The 22,291-nt window shown below is 43.5% G+C and overlaps 1 protein-coding gene across 33 annotated transcripts in view; it reads left to right on the top strand.

Annotated features, from left to right (window-relative positions):
* KIAA1217 overlaps positions 1 to 22,291 on the top strand; it is a 498,998-nt gene that overhangs the window by 407,508 nt on the left and 69,199 nt on the right. For all 33 annotated transcript variants that reach the window (XM_082385188.1, XM_082385204.1, XM_082385197.1 and 30 more), the window contains one exon: positions 11,085 to 11,917. In XM_082385188.1, the coding sequence (XP_082241314.1) occupies positions 11,085 to 11,917 (833 nt within the window). The remainder of the gene's footprint in view (positions 1 to 11,084; positions 11,918 to 22,291) is intronic.

Raw genomic sequence — 22,291 nt, forward strand, 5'->3', positions numbered from 1 at the left:
CCCAGAAGCCACTGTAAGTTTTTTCTCCTCTTTTATATTCGAGAAACTTGTAAATGAGTAATATTGGATTTAACTTGCAGTGTCTGGGGGGAAATGAAATATAGGTATGTTAGGATTCCTACCTCAGACTTCAGGTGATGAATTTGAAACTGCCCCACATTCGTTCTGGTCTTTACAGAGAGTGAGCCAAGCAGTGTATTGAGCCGTGTGCTATGAGCAGGGCAGCGGCCTCTCAGCTGGGGCCACGGTGCAGAGGCTCTGGAAGAAACTATGCTGTTTACAAGAATTGGAAGGACTCAACCAAGAGCTGGCTGTAGTTTGGGCAGTAATGGAAGGAGGGAGACAATGCCCAACAAAACAGATGAACGATGCCTCATTCATGCGTTGCCAATATATCTAGCGCAAATAAATGAATTTTTTCTTTGTCTGGGCCGAGGTGCAGGGAAATAAATATCCATGTTGTGTCCTGGGGAGGTGTTAAAAGAATCTTTATTTTTGTATTTAGGTCATCTCTTTCTTGCTGTAAAATGAAATTCTTTAAAGCTCACATAAAGACGTGAGGGTTGAAATTTTCTGGGCTAAAAGTGTCAGTGATACAACATATCAGATATTTTCAACTTTCTAAGAGTGATGAAATGATACAGAAGATTAGTGACCATCAGGAGAACTAGTGGGAGAATAAAGGATTCAGGTTTATTACGGTGAATAGCAACTGTGGGCATGTGTGTGTTTTGCTTATTTATTTTACATTTAAAGTTTAATATAAGTTTCTCCTAAAAGGTCTGAACTTTGAGTAATAGTATAGGAAAAACCTAGCATGTATTTAATGTCATTTCTTTACTCATTAGCCAAAACACGGTTAAAATACAAAACAAAACAAGACCATGCAAGTGCCTGATTCTAGGAAGATATCTCCATAGAAAGAACACTAATACAAAGGGCTGGGATTTTTTTTAAACTATGAATTATAGAATCTTAATGGTCATCCTGGTTCAGTCAGTCAGGCAATGAGTATCTCCTGTATATAAAGTCCACTTTTTATTGGAATAGCAAGTGGACTCCTTGGAAGATCACACTGAAGACTTCAGAAAGATTCTTTCTTTTTCTCTCCCCATACATTCTGCCTCATCCTAAGAGTGGTTTGCCTTTAGTTGAGCTGTATCCTTTAGTGTATGAACCCAAGTTATCTAATTTTAAGGGTTTATTCAAGCGGGAGGTTTAAAACATTTTCCCACTATATCATGGGAAGATGATGTCCTTCTCTACTTGGGCTCCATGTAGAGCCAAGGATGAAATTATCAAGGTTCTTCTCAAAACTCAGTCTTGGAAAGTCAGTCCTGGGTTGGCAAACCAAAAGAAGAATTTTGCCAAAGGCTTCCAACGTCTAGGTCACCCACATTGATGGAGACATTCAACCTTAGATGACCTGTTTTGGCATAGCAGAATGCTTGTATTCACCTCCACTGTGGATAACTCAGGGGGGCAGTGGTTCATTCAGTGACCCTGTTGGATAATGGCAGGATTATTTCGAAGTGGACAAGGCAGGGCTGACATACAGCATTACCATCAGGTACGTAATGTTGATTGCTTGTGGCTACGATCCATCCTCGTTGGCCGAGGTCCCATCCTGGCTGGTTGGTACTCATGTGATACTGGCTGTTGGATGTTAAGTATTTTTACTATCACCTGCATTTCCCATATGAATGCACAGTGTATCTGAATTATTGTTAACTAATTGTTACATTTCTTTCTGAATTCATCTGCACAAGGCATCCAGAAAGTCTAATGAGATTTTTCTAATGAGTTTTTTTTTTTTTTCACACACACACACTGTATTTTATTTTTACAAGAGATAAATAGACTGACACCAAGCATTGTACATGGATGACCACAACAAAAGCAACAATGATTGCAATTACCAAACATGATCTAATGAGTTTTTTTGCATGTGTTTTATTTTAAATTTTATATAACTTCATTTCATTTAGTTACATAATGTGCCTCCTAGCCATTTCTTTTCACATCACCAAACATGTTTTTAAAACACCTATGCAGGCACCTCTGTTGTTTTAAAAGAAATTTACTCAAATTTTTATTAATTAAAATTAACTTTACATTTTTCTTTCATTAATACTCTTTATTCTTCTAGACAGTTCTGTACTCCTAGGAATATTGATGTCTCATTTTGCTCTCTTACCAGAAAAGGAGGGGTTCTCTATGTGTTCATTTGGTTCAGGATCCCCCAAATCCAGATGAAGCCGGATGAGGAGGAAAAAGAGGACAGGGAGTAGTGACTAACCCCGTTAGGATTACTGTTCATCCTAAGTGGGTTCTAGACATTTGAAACCCTATTCTTTGGGGGGAGGGGGGATGAATAACAATAATGACAATAGTACCTACTATTTGTTGCACCTGATTGACCTTGAGCACCATGTGATGCTTTATACACAGTGGCACGTTTGAATTTATCTTTACGTGTGTTTGGGTTGATTATTGCATTGTGTGGTCTGATTGGGTGGGGAATTTGGCCAAATATGCACTGCCGGCTGAGCCAGTCCCTCTTGTATTTTATCACCTGTGAAGCCCTGCCTTGCTTACCACTGAGCCAGACCTTTCTTTTCATTGAGCCCTGCATTGAGGAAGACAGGGTGGGAGAGGTATTTACAGAGGATCCATGTTGATCTACTACAAAACTTTGGTTATATGGTTGCTCCAGCCATTCTGGAATGGGAATCAGGTATATTATCACACAGTGACCTTGGGAATGCCCTCCTGGTCTATGGCCCTGAGCCTTGAGAGTGCGTGGGCTGGAGCATCGGGACTGGGCCATGTGGTGGAGCGGACACACCTGGAGGCTGACCTTGACCTCACCCTAGGTGTGACTCCCCAAGGGCTAGGAGCTGGGATGAGGGTCCCAAGGGTGAGGACAGCTTGAGGATATCCCAAGTCCAGTTTAGAGGGGGAGAACAGACTAGTCTACTGTGGTGTGTGTGCGTGTGGTGTGTGGTGTGTGTGTGGTCCGTGTGTGTGTGTGTGGCATGTGTGGTGTGTGCGTGGCATGTCGTGTGTGTGTGGCGTGTGGTGTGTGTGTGGTGCGTGTGTCTGTTGGGGAGGCAGGGGTAGTGGAGATAAAATTGTAATGTCGAGCGAGGAGCCTGCATACCCGGATCCCCTAAGGGGGCTCAGGAGCCAAGTCAGTGGTGCTTGGATAATGTACCCCTCAAAGGGCTCCTTTTGGTTGCTAATATTTGCATTTTGCTTGCATTTTTTTGTCAGTCATTTCTATTATGAAATCCACCATAATGTGTAAAACTCCCCAGGTCAGGGATTCTGCATTGCTGGGTCCTTCCAGTGACGAGATGAGGAAGCTGTGGGAGACCAGCCAGTTCATCCCCTGCATCCTCATGACCAGATGCAGGCAAGAACGTATCCTCTCAAGAGCAGGAAGTTCCCCTCCAGGGCAGGAACTTCCTGGCTTGTTTAGAGCTGTGTCCTAGAATCATGCTTGGTTCTTAGCAAGTGTTTGGTAAATATTGTTTACTAAGTGAATGAATTTATAAGGTAAGGAATCAATATGTATTCAGGGCATTGGGCTCTGTTTCCTTTTCAACCTTCTTCTTGTTGCCTCTTCTATGTCTTCTCTCACCCACACTATGGGTCTCTCAGCTGCTCATCTTGATTTTCGTCCATTTAAGCCCATCTCCTCACTCCTCACGCCCCTACCTCACCCACCCTCCAATCATTTATACCCTCCTTGTCTGTCACATCTCTGAGAAGTCCAAATGGAAATGTGGCTTCTGTGACAGCACAAATCAAACTAGAAGACAGGGCTTGGGAGGTGCCACTGGCTGTCTGTCCCCTCCCTTGTAGCCATTTGGAGAATCTCAGTGAGCAAGACCCTCTTGGGCTTTGATCAAACAAAAAGTACCACCTCTTCACATCCTGAATTCATTTGTATTTTTGATTCTGCCCCTTGCTAAATACAATAGTGCACTTGCAAATTAGTTTCCTCTTTTGCTATTAACTTGATTCCTTTTTTTAAAATTAAGATCTAATTGACATATAACATTATATTAGTTTCAGAGGTAAAACATAATGGTTCAATAGACGCGTATATTGCGAAAAAATGACCACACTAAGTCTAGTTGACATCCATCACCACACATAGTTAACAATTGTTTTCTTGTGATGAGAACTTTTAAAATCTACTCTGTTAACTTTCAAATACAATACAGTATTATTAACTATAGTCACCATGCTGGACCTTACATCCGCAGGACTTAAATGTATTTTATAACTGCAAGTTTGTATCTTTTGACCATCTTCACCCATTTCACACACATACCCCCAGCCCCCCGGGCACCCACCTCCTGCGTCTGGCAGCCACTGATCTGTTCTCTGTATCTATGATTCTTGAGTCTTTGATTCTTTAGTCATTGTTTCTTCTAAAGGAGAGCTAGTGGGAGAGTCCTAACTCTCCTGAGCTGGGTGGTAATGAAACAGCCCAGCAATCACCGCTGCCTGGGCAAGTCCTGCGGGGCTTATGACGACCTCTCCCAGCATGCTCCTCATCATCGCGTGGCAGCCCCAGAGGGTGTACTGTTAGCCTTCGTCCTCCCCGCCAATCCTGGGATTCCCTTCCCTCTTCTATCTCTTGCCATCCCTACTACGAGTTTGCCTCCAATTGCACTCATCTCCTGAATCATTATTTCCTCCTGACCTCTCAGATCTTGTTTCTCATAGTAAGGCATCAGCAAATGAGTAAAACTTCCCTCCAAACTTTTCCCATGCATCTCCTTTCTCTCTCTGGCCATGTCCCTATATTGTATCAGCTTGAAAAGATGGGAAAGATGCTTACTATCTACTTTCCAGGGCTACCACTCGAAAAATGTGCCCAAGATGAGCTTTAGAAGACAGTTTAGCACTTTTGGTACATTAGACCCACATAGTTTCTTAGTGTCTCTAAGAAGCTATGACCTCAGTATTTAAACCGCTGCACTGTTTTTTCCCTCAGACTCCACGATGTTGAGCTCTACATCAGGTATATTCATTTCCGGTGATTGCTGTGACAAACTATCACAAACTTAGTAGCTTAAAACACCACAAATTTGTTATTTCCCAGTTGTGGAGATCAGAAATACAGAATGGTTTTAGCGGCCAATACCAAGGTGTTGGCAGTGCCACACTGCCTCCGGAGACTCTAGGGGAGAATCCCGTTCTTTGGCTTTTCCAGCTTCTGGGGGCTGCTGCGTTCCTTGGCTCCTGGCTCTCTGCTCCATCTTCAGAGTCAGCAGTGTAGCCTTGTAATAGGGAAGAACCTTTTGTGTTCTATTACAAGCTAGCTAATCACTAAAGGGTTGTTGCCTATAAGCTTAAATTATACATAATGGCCCATCTCTGGGAACCCTGCCTCCCAGGTAATGAGCATTAAGTTAAAATAAATTTTTTTAGCTCACAAGAAACATCTTGACCAGACCCACCTGTGAATGACTGCAGGGAGAAGGAAATTAACACCTCCCCTCTGGAGGCTGACCGGAAACAGGAAGTGTTTGACGTTACTCCCTCCCCTTTTAGTATAAAAGGAGCCTCAATTGTAACTCAGGTGAGATGGTTTTTCAGCGGGGGTGAGTGTGAGCACGTCGTCTTCTAGGTCTGCTGGCTTTCCGAATAAAGTCGCCAGTCCTCACCCCAGCACCTCATCTCTTGATTAATTGGACTGGCGTGGGGCGAGCGGTATGAGCTTGGACTCAGTAACAAGTTTCGGGGAAACATCCATCAGCCTTGCTGCTCCTGGCCAGCCGGCCCCGGTTGGGGAATTTTCCAGTAAGGCCCTAGCAGCTGCCGGGACCACTTGTCGTGAGGGTCTTCCCTTCAAAGTTCCTCGAAGCAGCACCGGCTGCCCCAGCACTTGGCAGTTGGAGCAAGGAATTGACATCTGGGAGCCGATGGGCTCCATGCAGTAGGGTAAGTCGCTCCAGTGTGTACAGCCGGGAACTCTACTTCCTCTTCATTTGGGGCCTCTTCTCTGGAATAAGCCAGTTTGTTCTGTATTTGAGTGGGATACCCTGTTGGAGAGAGGGAAGAGTTGTTGGGCTTCTACCCTATTTGTCAACTGGTTTGTTTGTTTCTTTGAATGCTAGCATGTGTCTGCCATTTGTGTTTTGTTTGTCTTGAATTTCTATCTTTAAAAATGGGGAATGTTGCAACTATCCCTAAAGAAAGTTCTCTGAGGTGCATTTTGGGTAAGGGATCTGATTACAGCTATGAACCCATGTGTCAGAGGAAGATGATATTTTGTTATAATAGCGTGTAGCCACAGTACCTGTTAGGATCTCTACAGGGGGGTTAGGCAGGGTTATCTTGCGGCCCTGTGCACCATGTACTGTTACCCTTGCTGTGTTAATTATGTCATTTATGGTCTCCTGTGTCGTTGGTATATGTAAAAACCCAAGACCAAACTTGAGGGTTTATTTAGGATTTTCTGTTTGTTCTTTGGGTTTTTGGTTTCATTTTGTTTGGTACCGTTTCTCCGTTTACAGCCAAATCAGTTTTGTGATACTTTAAACTTTTACTGATGTCAAATGGAGAAAAGGAATGGAAAAAAAAAACCTGTCTGCTCTTGTCCAAGAGTGGAACATTCCGAGGAAAAGAAAGTTTCCACTTGGTTCGTAAAATCACCAAAAGCTACAAATAGAAATAAAAGTCTTCCATAAATATTACTAAAAAGGGTTTAGCCGTCTGTACAGGTGACCTTGATTTGTCCCATCTGCCAGAAACCCAATCTGCATCCAATCTTTTGTAACTGATGGGTTTTACATTGTTGTACCTGATACATGGCTAAAATTTTGGAATGGGAACTATGACGTCCCTGTGTGTGTATGTGTGTTATAGATGTGTGGCATTGCCAAAAATAATTTGTAAAAGAGCTCTATTTAATTGGTTTAAAGGAAGTTAAGTGCTTATGTGAATACTCACATATAAAAGAAACTGTCCAGAATGAGTTTCAGGCTCACGTCATCTAGGAAATATTCAGTATTGAATTAATATCTGGTGTTAAAGTTGGCTTAAGCTTCTTGGTTTGGTACAGGTATGTCATTAGAGTCGTCAACATTAGGTATAATACTTTCATTGTACCTGGGTTTACTAGAAATCAAATAAGACCTTATTATTCCTGTTAAAAAGTTTGTCAGCAAGAAAAATAATGTGACAAAGCTTTTAAGTAAATAAAGGTAAATGAAGTAAAGAGTTTTGGGTAAACTCTATGGGAATAATGTTCTGGAAACATCTGTCTGGAATAGTCTCTCCAGATTTTCGTACCTTGAAACTAAACTTAGTTCTAAGATAAGATTGAACTTAATTAAGAAAATAAATCTTGAAGGTAAAGTGGTACAAAATCTGAATTTGGTTCTCTAAGAGGACAAAGTTTTCTTAAAATATTGAACTCCTTCTGGTAATAGATCATGAGTTTAAGTGACCTGTATTTGCCATTGGGATCTTTTATCACTGGTTAAAACTTTTGATATTTTTGACAGATGTCCCAAAGATCAGGTTCTAAGTGGGATTCATTTGACCTCTGGCTAACGTTGGGGTTTTCTGGAGGGTCTCTGGAACACCTCAAATTACTTGTTTTCTCTCCATCTCAGAGAAAGGAATATTAAACTAATTGGGCTTATGGTGTGATGAATTGCATGGGAGGCATTGTCAAATGGGTGGTGATAAAACTTCTTAGGTTGTACCGTATGGGTATATGTTATTAACATATATATATATTCCAGAAATTATATGGAACTCCTAAAATTCTGGCACATCCTGGTAAATGATATCAGTCATAATTTTAGTATTGTCATAGCCACAGCAGTAGTCAATTTTCTATTCAATTGCACTGTAATCCCTGCTGGTTGATGCCAAGGCAAAAAGGCATCCTTTTAATGGCTAGATGATCAATTGCTATCTATGGTTTTACAGTGGCTTTTGAATGACACTCTAGCTATTTTGTGAAGAAACAGGCAAGAATAATGAAATCCATTATGTGCAAGCATTTGTACTGTTCCCAGGGAAAATAACGAAGGGAGTGAGAGGATGTATTGCTTCAGACCTTAATCCTCTGGCTGAGCTGGCTGTCCCAGCCGCTCTGGCCATTATGCCAGTATATCCAACCCTTACACCACCTTCCATTCCTATCCAGGCCCAGCTCCTGACACTGGGGCTCAGGACTTCCCTCCTTATAGGATCAGTTAGAAAATGCTGGGAATTCCCTGGCAGTCCAGTGGTTAGGACTTGGCACTTTCACTGCGGTAGCCTGGGTTCAATCCTTGGTCGGGGAACTAAGATTCCACAAGCCGTGCAGCACGGCCAAAAGAACAAAACAAAACAAGAAAATCCTGTGCTAGTTTCTGGGGCACAGGGACTTGGTCTGGAATCGCCATCTAAGACCCAACAGGGCACCCAGTTTGGGCCTGGAGCCACTTCAGGGACAGGGCTATTTTCCTTACGCCATCTATCTCATGGGGGGCCTAAATGGAAATGACCAGCCGGCTGGGTTTCTCAGACTTGTTTAGTTGGAAAGATTGCAGCCCTCCTTATAGAGAGGATGCTCTACACCTGAAGCCCACTTGCCAGCACCCACAGCTGAACCGAGTGGGGGCCCCGGTGAGGGAAGAAGGCCCTTATGAGAGCACTGCTCATTAGTGCATCTTGGCAGGGCCTTGAAAGGGGAAACCAAGGCAAAAGAGTTTGAACAAAATTCAAGAAATTTAGCAAAACAAATGAAGACCTCTGAATTTTTGGAAAGGATTTATCAGGCCTACACACATCATAATAATGCAGATCCCGAGGCCCCTGCAAATATTAGAATGGTAAATTTGACCTTTTGGGGGAAAGTGCCTCAGATTTCAGGAGAACATTGCAAAAATTAGATGGTACATTTGGAATGAACCCTTCTCAATTGGTAGATGTTGCTTTTAAAGTGTTGAGGGAACAGCAACAGAAGAAAGATGCACAACAAAATGCCACTGTTTTGGCGGTGGCATTGGATTCCCGGAAGGCAAGTAACCCGAAGAGAGGTAGGCCACCATTGGGGAAGGAACAATACGCTTATTGTGAGGAGGAGGAACACTGGAAAACAGATTGCCCTCGGCTAAAACAGAAGAACAATAGAAGACGAGAGCCTCTCATGGTGGAGAGGAACACTCTGAATGAAGAGACCCAGGGACTCCCTTGGCCTTGAGGCACCCAACTCCCCACAGGAGCCCGGGGTGAAATTGACAGTGGGGGGGATGACCTGATTGACTTTCTGATAGACCTCACCCTGAAGTTTTTCACCACAGTAGCGTGACATCTGAGTCCCACCAGAACATGCTTTAAGCCAACAGATGGTACTCATGAACGTCCCGGAAGAGGAGACCAAGCCCTTTCCCCCAGAGTCTTAAAAATAACCCAAAGACTGCTGTCAGACCTCCCAGGTGGGGATTCAACACAGAGGAACCTGCCCCACCGAGGACTGACAAATATTTACTCAAAGGCCTCAAGCCGCAGGAAATCTCAGATAACTGCTAGTGTTTGTGTGGACACTTTTTCAGGTTAGATAGAAGCATATCACACCCAGGTAGAAAAGCCTCCGAAGTGGCCCTCCTTAGCGAAATTATCCCGATTTGGATGAAGGCATTAAAACTGCATTCATCCTGGAGACCACAATCAACAGGAAGAACCAAGAAAATGAATCATATATCAGAAAGGAACGTTGCTAAAATGTCAAGAGACATTTAACTTGGGATAACCTTGCTAGTTGCTGTGCTGCGGATCAGCAGCTCCCAGAAGCAGGCTTAAATTAAACACCTTTAAAATATTGTATGGTACTCCATTCCAGGTGTGTGCCCAGGCAAGAGAATCTATAAACGCTAAAAGACCTAGTGGTTGCCAATTACATTAAAACTTTGGGCTCTATACTGACCTCTGCTCATGAGTTTGACTCCAACAGGTCTGCCCATCCAACTGAAGTAGATGGGAATTCCATTGCAGCTGGAGAAGGGGCAACCAATTTCTTTAATTGTGTCCAAATAAATAGCACAGGAATTTATATGTATTAGGAACTGGAACCAAAACCCCAAGTTCAATTATGAATTAGACAACAAAGTGCTACTAGGTTTCATCGGGTTCAAATAGTTGTAGGTAAGCAAAGGCTGGCAAAAGATTCTAAGGAATATTCGTCACCTCCATTCAACAGGAAGTAACCAGCCGGAGTCCTCTTCCTCCCTTTTCCCACAAGATTGTGGAATGGACATTGACAATGGGCAATTATTATAGGGAAGAACCTTTTGTGTTCTATTACAAGTTAGTCACTAAAGGGATATTGCCTATAAGCTTAAAATATACATAACGGCCCATCTCTGGGAACCCTGACTCCCAGGTAGTGAGCATTAAGCTAAAATACCTTTGTTTAGCTCACAGGAAACATCCTGACCAGGCCCACCTGTGATTTCTTTCTGCAGGGAGAAAGAAGTTAACACCTCCCCTCTGGAGACTGACCGAAGGAGGAAATGTTTGACTTTCCTCCCTCCCCTTTTAGTATAAAAGAAGCCTGAATTCTAACTCAGGCAAGATGGCTCTTTGGGGAATGAGTCCACCATCTTCTCAGTCTGCTGGCTTTCCAAATAAAGTCACTCTTCGTGCCCCAACACCTCATCTCTCGATTTACTGGCCTGTCGTGGGGCTAGCAGTATGAGCTTGGACTCTGTAACAGCATCTTCCCATTCTCTCTCTCTGATCCTGCTTCTGTCATCACGTCTCCTTCCACGACACTGACCCTCCTGCCTCTTTCACATATAAGTGAATGCATTGCATTACTTTCACATAAGTGACTGTGATTGCATTGAGTCCACCTGGATAATCTCCCCAACTCAACATCCTTAACAGGGGGCATCTGCAAAGGCCCTTTTGCCCTGTAAGGGGACATGGTTCCAGGGATTAGGGCCTGGACATCTTGCAGGGGCCACTCTTCAGCCTACTTCATCAGGGAAACCACACTGAGATGTCTCTAAAAACATGAATATCAAAGTAGATTTTCTAATTTCTTGTTCTCTTTTCAGATGCAGAGGGAAATCGTTTACGCGAGGGCAGATGGCCCTGGCGCCTCTCGGCCTGGGCCCGCAGCTCTCCTGCCCCACGTCGTCCCAACTTCTCCGCCGCCCACTCCTGTGCCACATTCCCTGCCTCCCTCTCCATCCAGAATCCCGTACGGAGGCGCCCGGCCAATGGTCATTCCTGGTAACGCCACCATCCCCAGGGACAGGCTCTCCAGCCTGCCGGTCTCCAGACCCATCTCTCCCAGCCCCAGCGCCATCTTGGAAAGAAGAGACGTGAAGCCGGATGAAGACATGACCGCCAAGAGCCTCGCGATGTACCGAAACGAGGCTTTCTACGCCGATCCTTACCTTTACCACGAGGGGAGGATGAGCATAGCCTCTTCGCACGGCGGCCACCCGCTGGACGTCCCCGACCACGTCATCGGGTATCACCGCGCGGCGGTTCGTTCAGCCAGTGCTTACTGCAACCCTTCTTTGCAAGCGGAAATGCACATGGAGCAGTCACTGTACAGACAGAAGTCACGGAAGTATCCGGAGAGCCACTTGCCTACTCTGGGCTCCAAAACGCCCCCGGCCTCTCCGCACCGAGTCAGTGACCTGAGGATGGTGGAGGTGCACGGCCTCCGCAACGCCCACGGGCCCTCCCACAGCGCGCAGTCCGACCGGGTCTCACCCAGCCGCCAGGCCTTCAAAACGGAGCCCGGCACCTTGGGGTACATTGAGAAGCCACGGGCCACCCCAGGGTTATCCGGAATTGTGGACCTCGGCCCTCCTCTAGTTGAGAAGCAGGTGTTTGCTTATAGCACGGCTACGATACCCAAAGACAGAGAGACCAGGTAAGGCGGTGAGGGTGGCCAAGGGTGGTCCCCGGCCACGTGCTGGTTTTGAGGGCTGCTTTACAGAAGTCGAACCAAGAGAACAGTGGCCAGCTGAGCGCCAGCCTTGAGCCCTGTGCCCTGTGGGTTCTGGCCGTGGCGGGTAGGGGAGGAAGAGGAGGATCAGAGGCCTGCTGTTGTCAGCAGAGAGTTTCTAAATCCGGTGGTCGAGTGAGGCTGGGCAGTAGCCAGGATAAAGGCAGGCGGGCAGGCACCCTGACAGGAGAGGTCAGACGGGCCTCCCGAGCGGGGATCTAACGGCAGCATCGTTAACGTGAATCTGAATAATTCGGAAGAAAATTACGATTTCAGAAACCATTCAGACAAGTCCATCAAAAGCTGATCATAACTGGTCTACCACTGAAAATACGGAGTGAGTGGTTCAAGTGTTAACCGTTTGAAATGGCAGTTTGTGTTCTTCCTTGTGAAGTGCAATTTTGTTTTCTCATCTGGTTATGAGAAATGAAAAGGGCGTGTCACTGTCTGTCATCCAGGGTGATAAAAACATGAATTTGCATAAAAATAGGATGGTGTCAATGTAATACTCATTCAGGAGTGGTACAGAGATCAGCAAAATTTTTCTAGTGGATGTGACACTCCAGGTATTTAAATTTCTTTCTAAGTTTACATGTGTTTATAATTTACCAGCCCAGAACCTTCATACTACATCTTGAAAACCCTCAAGTTTGTAGAGTAATAGAAAAGCTGATCTTTTTTTTTTTTTAATTTATTTTTGGCTGCATTGGGTCTTTGTTGTCGCGCGCGGGCTTTCTCTAGTTGCGGCGAGTGGGGGCTTCTCCGTTGCGGTGCGCGGGCTTCTCTCTGTGGTGGCTTCTCTTGTTGCGGAGCACAGGCTCTAGAGCGCAGGCTCAGTAGTTGTGGCGCCCGGGCTTAGCTGCTTCGCGGCATGTGGGATCTTCCCGGGCCAGGGATCAAACTCATGTCCCCTGCATTGGCAGGCGGATTCTTAATCACTATGCTACCTGGGAAGCCCCAGAAAAGCTAATCTTGATAGAGGGAATTTCTCTACCCTGAACTGGTTGACAGAAGGCAGCATAATAATTATAATCATAAAAATCTAGTCAAAGAAACTGAGTCCAAAGGAGGTTAAGCATTTGACCTGTTGTCATATGGGAATTCAGAAGGGGCGTGAAAAATAAAATTCAGATATTCAGCCACTCAGTACCTTATTGGAACCACTCTTCCCTCCTTACCAAAACCGATCATGTCACTTTCTATTACATAACCTTGTAAAAAGAAGGCCAAAATTGTGACTGGAATGTGATAGTATATCTTATTATCTTAATTACACAAATCAGAAAGCTCTGTCCTCACTGGCAGAATTTTATCATGAAAGGGCCATCTCTTATCTGGTTCTAGAAGAAAGATTCCAGGAAGATGGAAAGAGAATAAACCTGGAAGTTGGGGGATCATCAATGTACCAAAAAGCTCTAACCCTCTCTACACAGCTTTAAAAAAACCAAAAAACAAAAAACAAAACAGCAGCAGTGACTGGCTTGAACTAGAGTGAAGTGGTTTATAGACAAGAGCTACCAAATATTCAAGGAACAAGAGGTTACAAATTGTCTTTGCTCTGCTGCTGTAGTACTGGGTGTAAGGGCTACAGATAACTTGGCTTTTTAGTTAACTGCTTGCGAGATCACGAGGAGCCACATCTGATACCGATGGAGAAGATTGCACATTTCCCAGAGGTCCTGTAGATTGTGCTGGATTCCATGACAGAATGAGACTTTGCATTGTTTCCCTTGTGGAGGGAGGGTATATATTCTTTGTGTGGAAAGAAGGATGAAACAGGTATTTGCTGACAGAAGAATAGATGATGGCAGAGACAAGGCTATGTGGTTACCAAACCATATTTTCTTTTCCTCTGGGGCACAAAACTATCTGCATCTCCGAGCCTCCTTTGCGGTTAAGTGTGGCCATGTGAGTGGGTTCTGGCCAATGGCAAGTGGGTAGAGTTGATGTAAACTGTCTGCAAGAACAGTTCCTATAAAAAATTCTGCTGCATGGGAAACAAAACAAAACGGTGACAGGCTTGATTATGCAGGACTAAGAAAAATGAAGACTCGGAAAAAGGTATTTATTCTCCCCTTTCCAAAGTCCTTAGGAAGTTAAATTCTAAGAATCGAAGAAAGGGAGGCCTCCCATGACCATAGAAAGCTGAGGGGTGTGGGATAAATACTGAGGCTCTTTGAACAGACCAGTGTCACAACCAGAGGGAAATCTACCAAGACGTGCCTTAAGGCTAGGGAGCTTGCGCCCTGTGCTTCTAAGAAAGGGTAACACATCTGCCACGGCGGGCTGTGAGGGGCTCATTGGGAAATGTGTGTCACTGATAGGAAGAGACTTGGAGTCATAAGAATTTAGTCCAGGAAAAAATAAGAACTATCCATCTCCAGGGCCGGAATCCATCCTCCCCCACCACCCTGCTGACCCACCTTGTGGGAATGAGAGGATTGTGAGCTTGATTCCACTGTTTATCACATCAAGCCGTGTGCACTCTGCTGAGTGCCAGGCACACTTTGGCCAACGATGGCGTCTGGCTTCTTGCTCAGCACCTAGTTCCTCGTTATGCATGTGGTTACCACGTGTATATAACCGAACATCACTGAACCCAGTTCCCAGGATTGGGTTAGGGGTGGGACCAAAACGAAGGGCCCTCTGCTATGTGGAGTTGCCTCTGTACTGCTCCCTGATCAGAGTCTTGAAGAATTTTAGCCTTCGGTAGCATCAGTATGTTTTATATTTTCAGGACCTCTGCTTCCTCAGAGGTTTCTGTTTTTTACCGAAGCTCAGAAAACGCTATGGGTTTCTGTCTTACGTGTTAGCAACTCCTTTTAGAAAATCCAAGTTCTTATTTCTAGAAAAACAAGGATTAGGACAGTTGACTAAAGATTAATGTTCACCTAAAATATACTGCCGTGATCACTGCCGTATTCTGACATATGGTTGTAATTCGGAATATAATTTTACATTTTTGAATTCGTTCCTGTAAATGTGAAATAGCAGAGGAGGAATTTTATCTCACATCTTGCCTAGGTGATTCCTCACCACAGGCTAGATTCCCTTCTCCTGTAGCCCTACGCACGCACGCACACACACACACACACACACACACACACACACACACACTCTACATTTAGAGTTGGTGTTACTGAAACACCTAAACGTTCCCACTAACTCAACCCAGGCACATGACAAAAGTATGTAAAGAATGATTCTCTAGTAAAAATTTGAGTCTGGACATTGTGCTGCTAATACTGCTACCCACCACCCCACTGTTACGTAGACAGGTCGGAATGTGCCGTACTTCCTCCTTTTCAGCTGCAATTCTAAACTCTTGGAAAGCTTGATGTCTAGGCTGAAATGTAGTACTGCTGGGTAATATAAGAACACTGACAATGGCTATCATTTATTGAGAGTCTTTTATGGACCAAGCACGATGTTAAGTAGTTTGCATACATCATATGATGTAATCGTCATGACGATCCAGTGCGGTATGTACTATCATCATCCCTATTTTACAGATGCAGAAACTGAGCTCAGAGAGGTTAAGTAACTTGCCCAAGGTCACAAAGCCAGTAAGTGGCATAGAATGTCCAGGTGCATTAAAGAATCCATACTTTTTACCGCTGTGCAGTATTCTGCCTGGTGGGTGAGAACTATGAACCCCACCTTCACCCAGCAGAGAAGTGAATTAGGGAGTGAATTCTAAGCATTTCAACCAGGACAAAATGCTAAGTAGCTGCTCTGAAAGGATATTTACAATCATCAACATGGTAGAATTTGCATAATTATGCTGCTAAATATATACATGTCATTTAAAATATAACTGTCCCAGCCAGTATATTAGCACAATTATGCAGAAATAGGGGAAGAAAGAAGAGAACATTCTTGGTAGATTTTATTTTGAAAAAAAATGAATGTGACTACCATGTCAAAGAAAATTTTAAAAACAAGAACACCAGAAACAATTACTGAAGCACAAAATTATAATCCATTGTTACACCTATACCGTGGTGCTATTTTAGATATATTTAGTCTGTGCAAGTATTTGTAAAGAAGCTTCAACCCATAAAAGTCTTAACTTCATGAGTACAGGGTCCTATAACGTGCCAAACCAATTTCTGTTGCAATTTCATAATATTAAAAAGGAAATCCGAGTGTTTTTTATATGAAACTCTCAAGTGGAATTTTACATCTAAGATGTGAAGCTACAGAAACACAGGAGGGAGACTGAGAAATCTGTAGAGATGCTTTCTTTTGGGCACTGCTGGATTCATATACTCTTCAGAAGACTACTTCTATGAAATAGCCCGTTAACTGCAGAGTGTTTGAAATCAGAGAGAAAAATTTTCTTTCTCATCTGTACTCAGGAAACTTCCAACGGTAACTTTTTTTTTTTTTTTGAACGCAATCTTCTAACAGCTCTATTGACTTGAAAATGAGTTAAAGACAAAGTAATTTCACCTTGATCTTGTACGTAGCTCATGTGCTTCGATTTAATGAATTTGGCATCTCTTTTCTTATAAAGATGCTTCCACAAAGCATCTAGCGATGACAAATTATATATAGGAGATCTGGAAAAAATAGTGTAGAACATATATGATGGTAGCATCTTCCTCCCAAGACGGCCATGGACTTTGGGGTAGGAAAGCGGATTACAACTGCTTTGACCTTCAGAATAGTATGGTCGTCTCTCAGTATCCATGGGGATTGGTTCCGGGAGCACGTGGATACCCAAATCCGCAGATGCTCAAGTCCCTTATTGAAAAGGGCGTAGTTCAGTCAGCCCTCCGTATCCGTGGTTCCACATCCACGGATTCAACCAACCTGCAAAATTCAATCTGCGGTTGGTTGAATCTGAGGTCGCAAAACCTGCGAATATGGAGGGCAGACTGTGATTCTCAAGTCTGAGCTTCTAGAAAGAAAATGACCTTGAGTGATGCGGTGGTTTTACCCAGATGATGTCCTTTCAGCGAGGACTCCAAGAAGAGGGCGGGTCCGTGTGACTGTGAGGCCCTGTGCAAGGGAGACAGTGTGTGACAGGTGACTGAGGGCGTGAGGCTCTGTCTGGCCAAGGTTATAAAATTACTTCATTAAACACCATCATTATCCCTATCCACGGCACATAAAACAGCCCTTAAGAATTGTACGACTCTAGGACATTTATGTTTTGCTATTTTGTATTTATAGCTTGGCTCGTATAATGTGAAATATCTCTATTGAAATAACACTCAAAATTCAAGGGCGCTCACTGCAAAGTGACTAATAGCTCTCCTCCCAAAGGTATAACAGCTTCCTCCTGATACAGTATTTTTCAAGACATGGTAAACTTGAACTGAGATCATACTTTTTACCCTACTCTGCACCTACAGTAGCTAAATTCAACAAACTAGTCAAGAATTCACTTGGGAGCAAATTCTTGCCTGTCTGGGCACCTGTATGTGGAGATAAAGAAGCCCCATGACATCTGCTATGATTTCTAAGGCATCGCAGATGTAGAGAAGTAGAATCCCGTGCCTTATAATGAAAGGGAAGGAAAATTTCTATGTACAGGAGGAAGCCTGCATGCCAACTGGTAGCTTGGGTCTGTTCTTAATCATTTTACATCACTTTGTCATTTTATGAGCATTAACTATTATTGTGTTGGTAGCTTTGAGGAATAGGTTGCATCCTTGGTTTACCAGTTAATTGAAAAGTCTAAATTCATATTGGTGTCATTTTAAAATGTTCACAGTGCCTGGCATACCTTTGAAGATTTTCTAAACTATGTTAGATATCCCGCTAGAGAGGTGATTCTGAAAAAGAATGGTTAATTTTTTTCCTTTTCGTGATTGTATAGTCAAAAGGGAGCCATATCAGACATCTCGTAAGTAGTTAGACTTGGGATCTTCCCAGAGCAAGGTTTCTTAACTTCTGCCCTCTTGGTATTTGGGGCCTGTCCTGTGCGTTATGGGATGTTTAGCAGCATCTCCAGCCTCCCCCACTCCCACTAGATGCCAGTAGCAAACTCCCCTGAAATGCTGCCCCAGTCGCAACAACCGAAGATGTATGTCTCCAGACATTGTCAAATGCTGTCAAATCCAAAACGTGGCTCTTGATGATGATTACCTCAGTTCTACCCTTTCCCTCTTGGTAAAGCAGCTTCATTATTGTTAGAACTTGCTGTTACCTTTGGTTCAATCAACGTGTGATCAATCATTCACTGAGAGGCAGTCACGTGCCATGTTTATGAACACGGTCTCCAAAGCCAGATAGCCTGGGTTCAAGTGCCTGTTCTAACACTTGCTAGCAGTTGTAAATTTTGACAGATCACTGAGTCTTGCTCTGCCTCAGCTTGCTCGTTTGTAAAATAGAGATAATAATAGCACCTACCTCATAGGATGGAACAACTCATTACAGTTAAGTGCCTTGTGCCATGCCTGGCGTAGCATAAGTGCTGAGTTCCTACTTTGAACAAAGCACTCCACTAAATGCTACTAAGCCCAGAGAGGAATACACAGAAATGGCTAGGACAAGGACTGTGCCAGAGGAAGCAGGGAGACAAATTGTTAACTATAATGCTAGGAAAAATATAAAGCAGGTGGGTGGGGGCATGGGTACAGGAGAGAGTAAAAGTAAGTGCGCACAGAGAATGGAATTAGGTGGGATGAAAGACCCAAATGAGAATGTTTAGACTATCAAAGCCACTTTACAGTCCGTATCAGGAGAATAGTGGGGGGTCGTACGTTGTCTTGGGACCAGGTGCAAAGAGACAAGCCAGGATTACAGCATCTTCTTAAAATTGCACCTGAGCTGTATGACAGATGATAAGAACACCTAACCAGGTAGCGCTGAAATTATTAGGTTATCTGATGCCTGTTTTGATGCCTAACAATGCCTGACCGATTCAGTTATTGTCTGAATTGCTTTCCTGGGTAGCTCTAATTAGGGATCAATAAATGGTTATTGAGCTCCTCTTTGTGTGCTTAGCTGGGGACTGATTGCTTTGCAGGTACAAAGAAACTTAGATGTGTCCCCACCTGCAAGGAATACGAACTGGGAAGACAGTCATAAAACATTAAAAGCATAATACGAACGTGTAGGCTATGCCACGGTTAAGTGCAGGAAGCTTCCGAGCTACGAATGCTTATTAAATAACTGGTTTTTAAGAACAACCACAACAATAGGATTTCATTCGTAGGTGTTGCCCAGGGGTGATCTTCTTGTCACCCTAAGAGTGGCAGTGTCTCCTGGTGAAGTGGAGAGAAGGGAGGAGGCTTTACAAGTCACTAAAGGGGGCCAGTGCCTTTCCCTGAGGCTGGAGCTGCAGGGGGAGATCTGTTCCCAGTATCTCCCAAGTTCAGCTGGAAAGTCAGGACACGTTTTCCTTGAAAACAATGAGGAACAATGAAAGGACTAATAATACACTGTAGGTTAAAGAGGCTTCCGTGGGCCAGCTGGAAATCCAACCACCATTTTATTCCAAGTTCTAAACAATGAAAGTAGACGAAAACTTTGCAATTACAAGCCTACCATAATTTGGGGATGGCTTGTACATAATTCCAAAGAAGTGATACAGGGAGTAATTGCTGTGAGTTGAGAAACGGGAGCACTTTCCTGAACTTAGGCTGGGCTGGAAGCCTTCATGAGAATGCCAAGACGGACTCGCATTTAAGGAATTTACATAATGGAATGAAAAGATACCATTTGGAAAGACAGATTGATCTCTATCCAAAATTTGCTGTATTTCTACCATTATGCTACCTATGAAAATGACATCTTGATATGATGTTTTGGCAGCCTCAGAGCACATAGGTGCTGATAAATTGAATTATGATTTCATTCACAGGAATATAACTTTATGGTTAAGTAATATTTGCTAGTCATTCCTTAGGCTGCTGAGTTCATTCAAGAGCTGTCTGATAAACGTGATATTCAACCAACTGACAAATGTCTGAAGATAGCCCTACTCTTATCCAAGGGATATTCTATCAAAAATACCAGTGGAATGACTGTCACAAGCTCTGTGTTACTTTGAACAAATCAGTTTCTCAAAAGGGAAAGCCATCCTCTGTCACTAATTAGGTGACATTAAAATGCACCCCTGTATCTCCTTTGAATATTCACGAGGTGCTGTCAATCAGACGCCTTAGGTCTGAAACCAGAATCTAAGTCAGAGCAACCTAAATTCTGTGAGATTCAGGTAAGCCCCTTTCCTTGCCGACTGAAACCTCTTTCTTCAAAGAGAAGAGAAATAAATGTTTAGGTACAGGTTCAGCCTGGCAAGATCAACTCACTGCAGAATCGGTGTGACTATGACCCAACCTGAAGATGGGGCTCATCTAAATAGCCTGACGGCCCAGCAGCTGAATAATCCAGGGCTGCCACGATGTCCCAGCCATTTAACCCCTCTTGTGATTAGTCGTCCTGCTCTCTGGTGGAGTTTACAGAGATTACACTTGTCCGTATTTGAATTTTGGACTTGATTTTTCATGAATGAAGTGATTCCAAAATATAGCCAGGTCTAAGCATTAATTTGAACTTCTAAAAATTGTGGGTCTTAAAAAGTCTGTATTGACTCTTACAGAGCCAACATATATTGCCAGTAATACCTACACTTTCTCCCTGTCCATCTTCAGAGCTGAAGGGATGCAATCTCTTTTTTTAAGTTTATTTTCTTGAAGTATAGTTATTTACAATGTTGTGTTAATTTCTGCTCTACAGCAAAGTGATTCATATTCTTTTTTTTTTTTAAAGATACAAGTTTATTAATTAATTTTTTATTTTTTTTTTGGCTGTGTTGGGTCTTCGTTTCTGTGCGAGGGCTTTCTTTAGTTGTGGCAAGCGGGGGCCACTCTTCATCGCGGTGCGCGGGCCTCTCACTATCACGGCTTCTCTTGTCGTGGAGCACAGGCTCCAGACGCGCAGGCTCAGTAGTTGTGGCTCACGGGCCTAGTTGCTCTGCGGCATGTGGGATCTTCCCAGACCAGGGCTCGAACCCGTGTCCCCTGCATTGGCAGGCAGATTCTCAACCACTGCGCCACCAGGGAAGCCCCCATATTCTTTTTCATATTCTTTTCCATTATGGTTTAATCACAGGATATCGAATATAGTTCCCTTGTTGTTTATCCATCCTATATATAATAGTTTGCCTCTGCTAATCCCAAACTCCCAATCCATCTTTCCCCCAACCCACCTTCCCCTTGGCAACCACAAGTCTGTTCTCTGTGAGTCTATTTCTGTTTCATAGATAAATTTATTTGTGTCATATTTTAGATTCCATATGTAAGTGATATCGTATGGTATTTGTCTTTGTCTGACTTACTTCACTTAGTGTGATAATCTCTAGTCCATCCATGTTGCTGCAAATGGCATTATTTCATTCTTTTTTGTGGCTGAGTAGTATTCCATTGTGTATATGTAACACATCATCTTTATTCATTCATCTGTCAGTGGACATTTAGGTTGCTTCCAAGTCTTGGCTATTGTGAATAGTACTGCTATGAACACTGGGGTGCATGTATCTTTTTGAATTAGACTTTTCCTCTTTTCTGGATACATGCCCAGGAGTGGGATTGCTGGATCATATGGCAACTCTATTTTTAGTTTTTTAACTGTTTTCCAAAGTGGCTGCACCAATTTACATTCCCACCAACAATGTAGGATGAAGGGATCCAATCTCTTAATTGCAGACTTTTAGAAGAAGAAACAGGACACTTCCCAAAGGACCAATGATTGCTACTTCTCTAGGCAAATGATGTTTTCACTATCATGCAGACTCAGGTTTTTTTGTCTTTGTAATAAAGGCAGTGTGTCCCTACTCCTGCAACAAGCACAGGGATCTAAGAAGACCAAAAAAAAAAAAAAGAGAGAGAGAGACAGAAAGAAAAGAAAAGAGAAAAGAAAAAAGAAACCCATGAGAGAGACCAAGTATAGGAAATGCCTTCCTTCTTTTCCCTAGGAATCATTATCTTATCTCTTTGGAGTCCACCCTGAGAATTTGTGGATCAAAAAGCAGGTGGGAGGGGCTTCCCTGGTGGCACAGTGGTTAAGAATCCGCCTGCCAATGCAGGGGACACGAGTTCGAGCCCTGGTCCAGGAAGATCCCACATGCGGCGGAACAACTAAGCCCTTGTGCCACAATTACTGAGCCTGCACTCTAGAGCCTGTGAGCCACAACCACTGAGCCCACACGCCTAGAGCCCGTGCTCTGCAACAAAGAGAAGCCACCATAATGAGAAGCCCGCACGCCGCAACTAAAGAAAGCCCGTGTGCAGCAACAAAGACCCAGTGCAGCCAAAAATAAATAAATAAATACATTTATTTTTA

This window comes from Balaenoptera borealis (assembly GCF_965194805.1).
Source record: "Balaenoptera borealis genome assembly, chromosome: 3".
Lineage (NCBI taxonomy): Eukaryota > Metazoa > Chordata > Mammalia > Artiodactyla > Balaenopteridae > Balaenoptera > Balaenoptera borealis.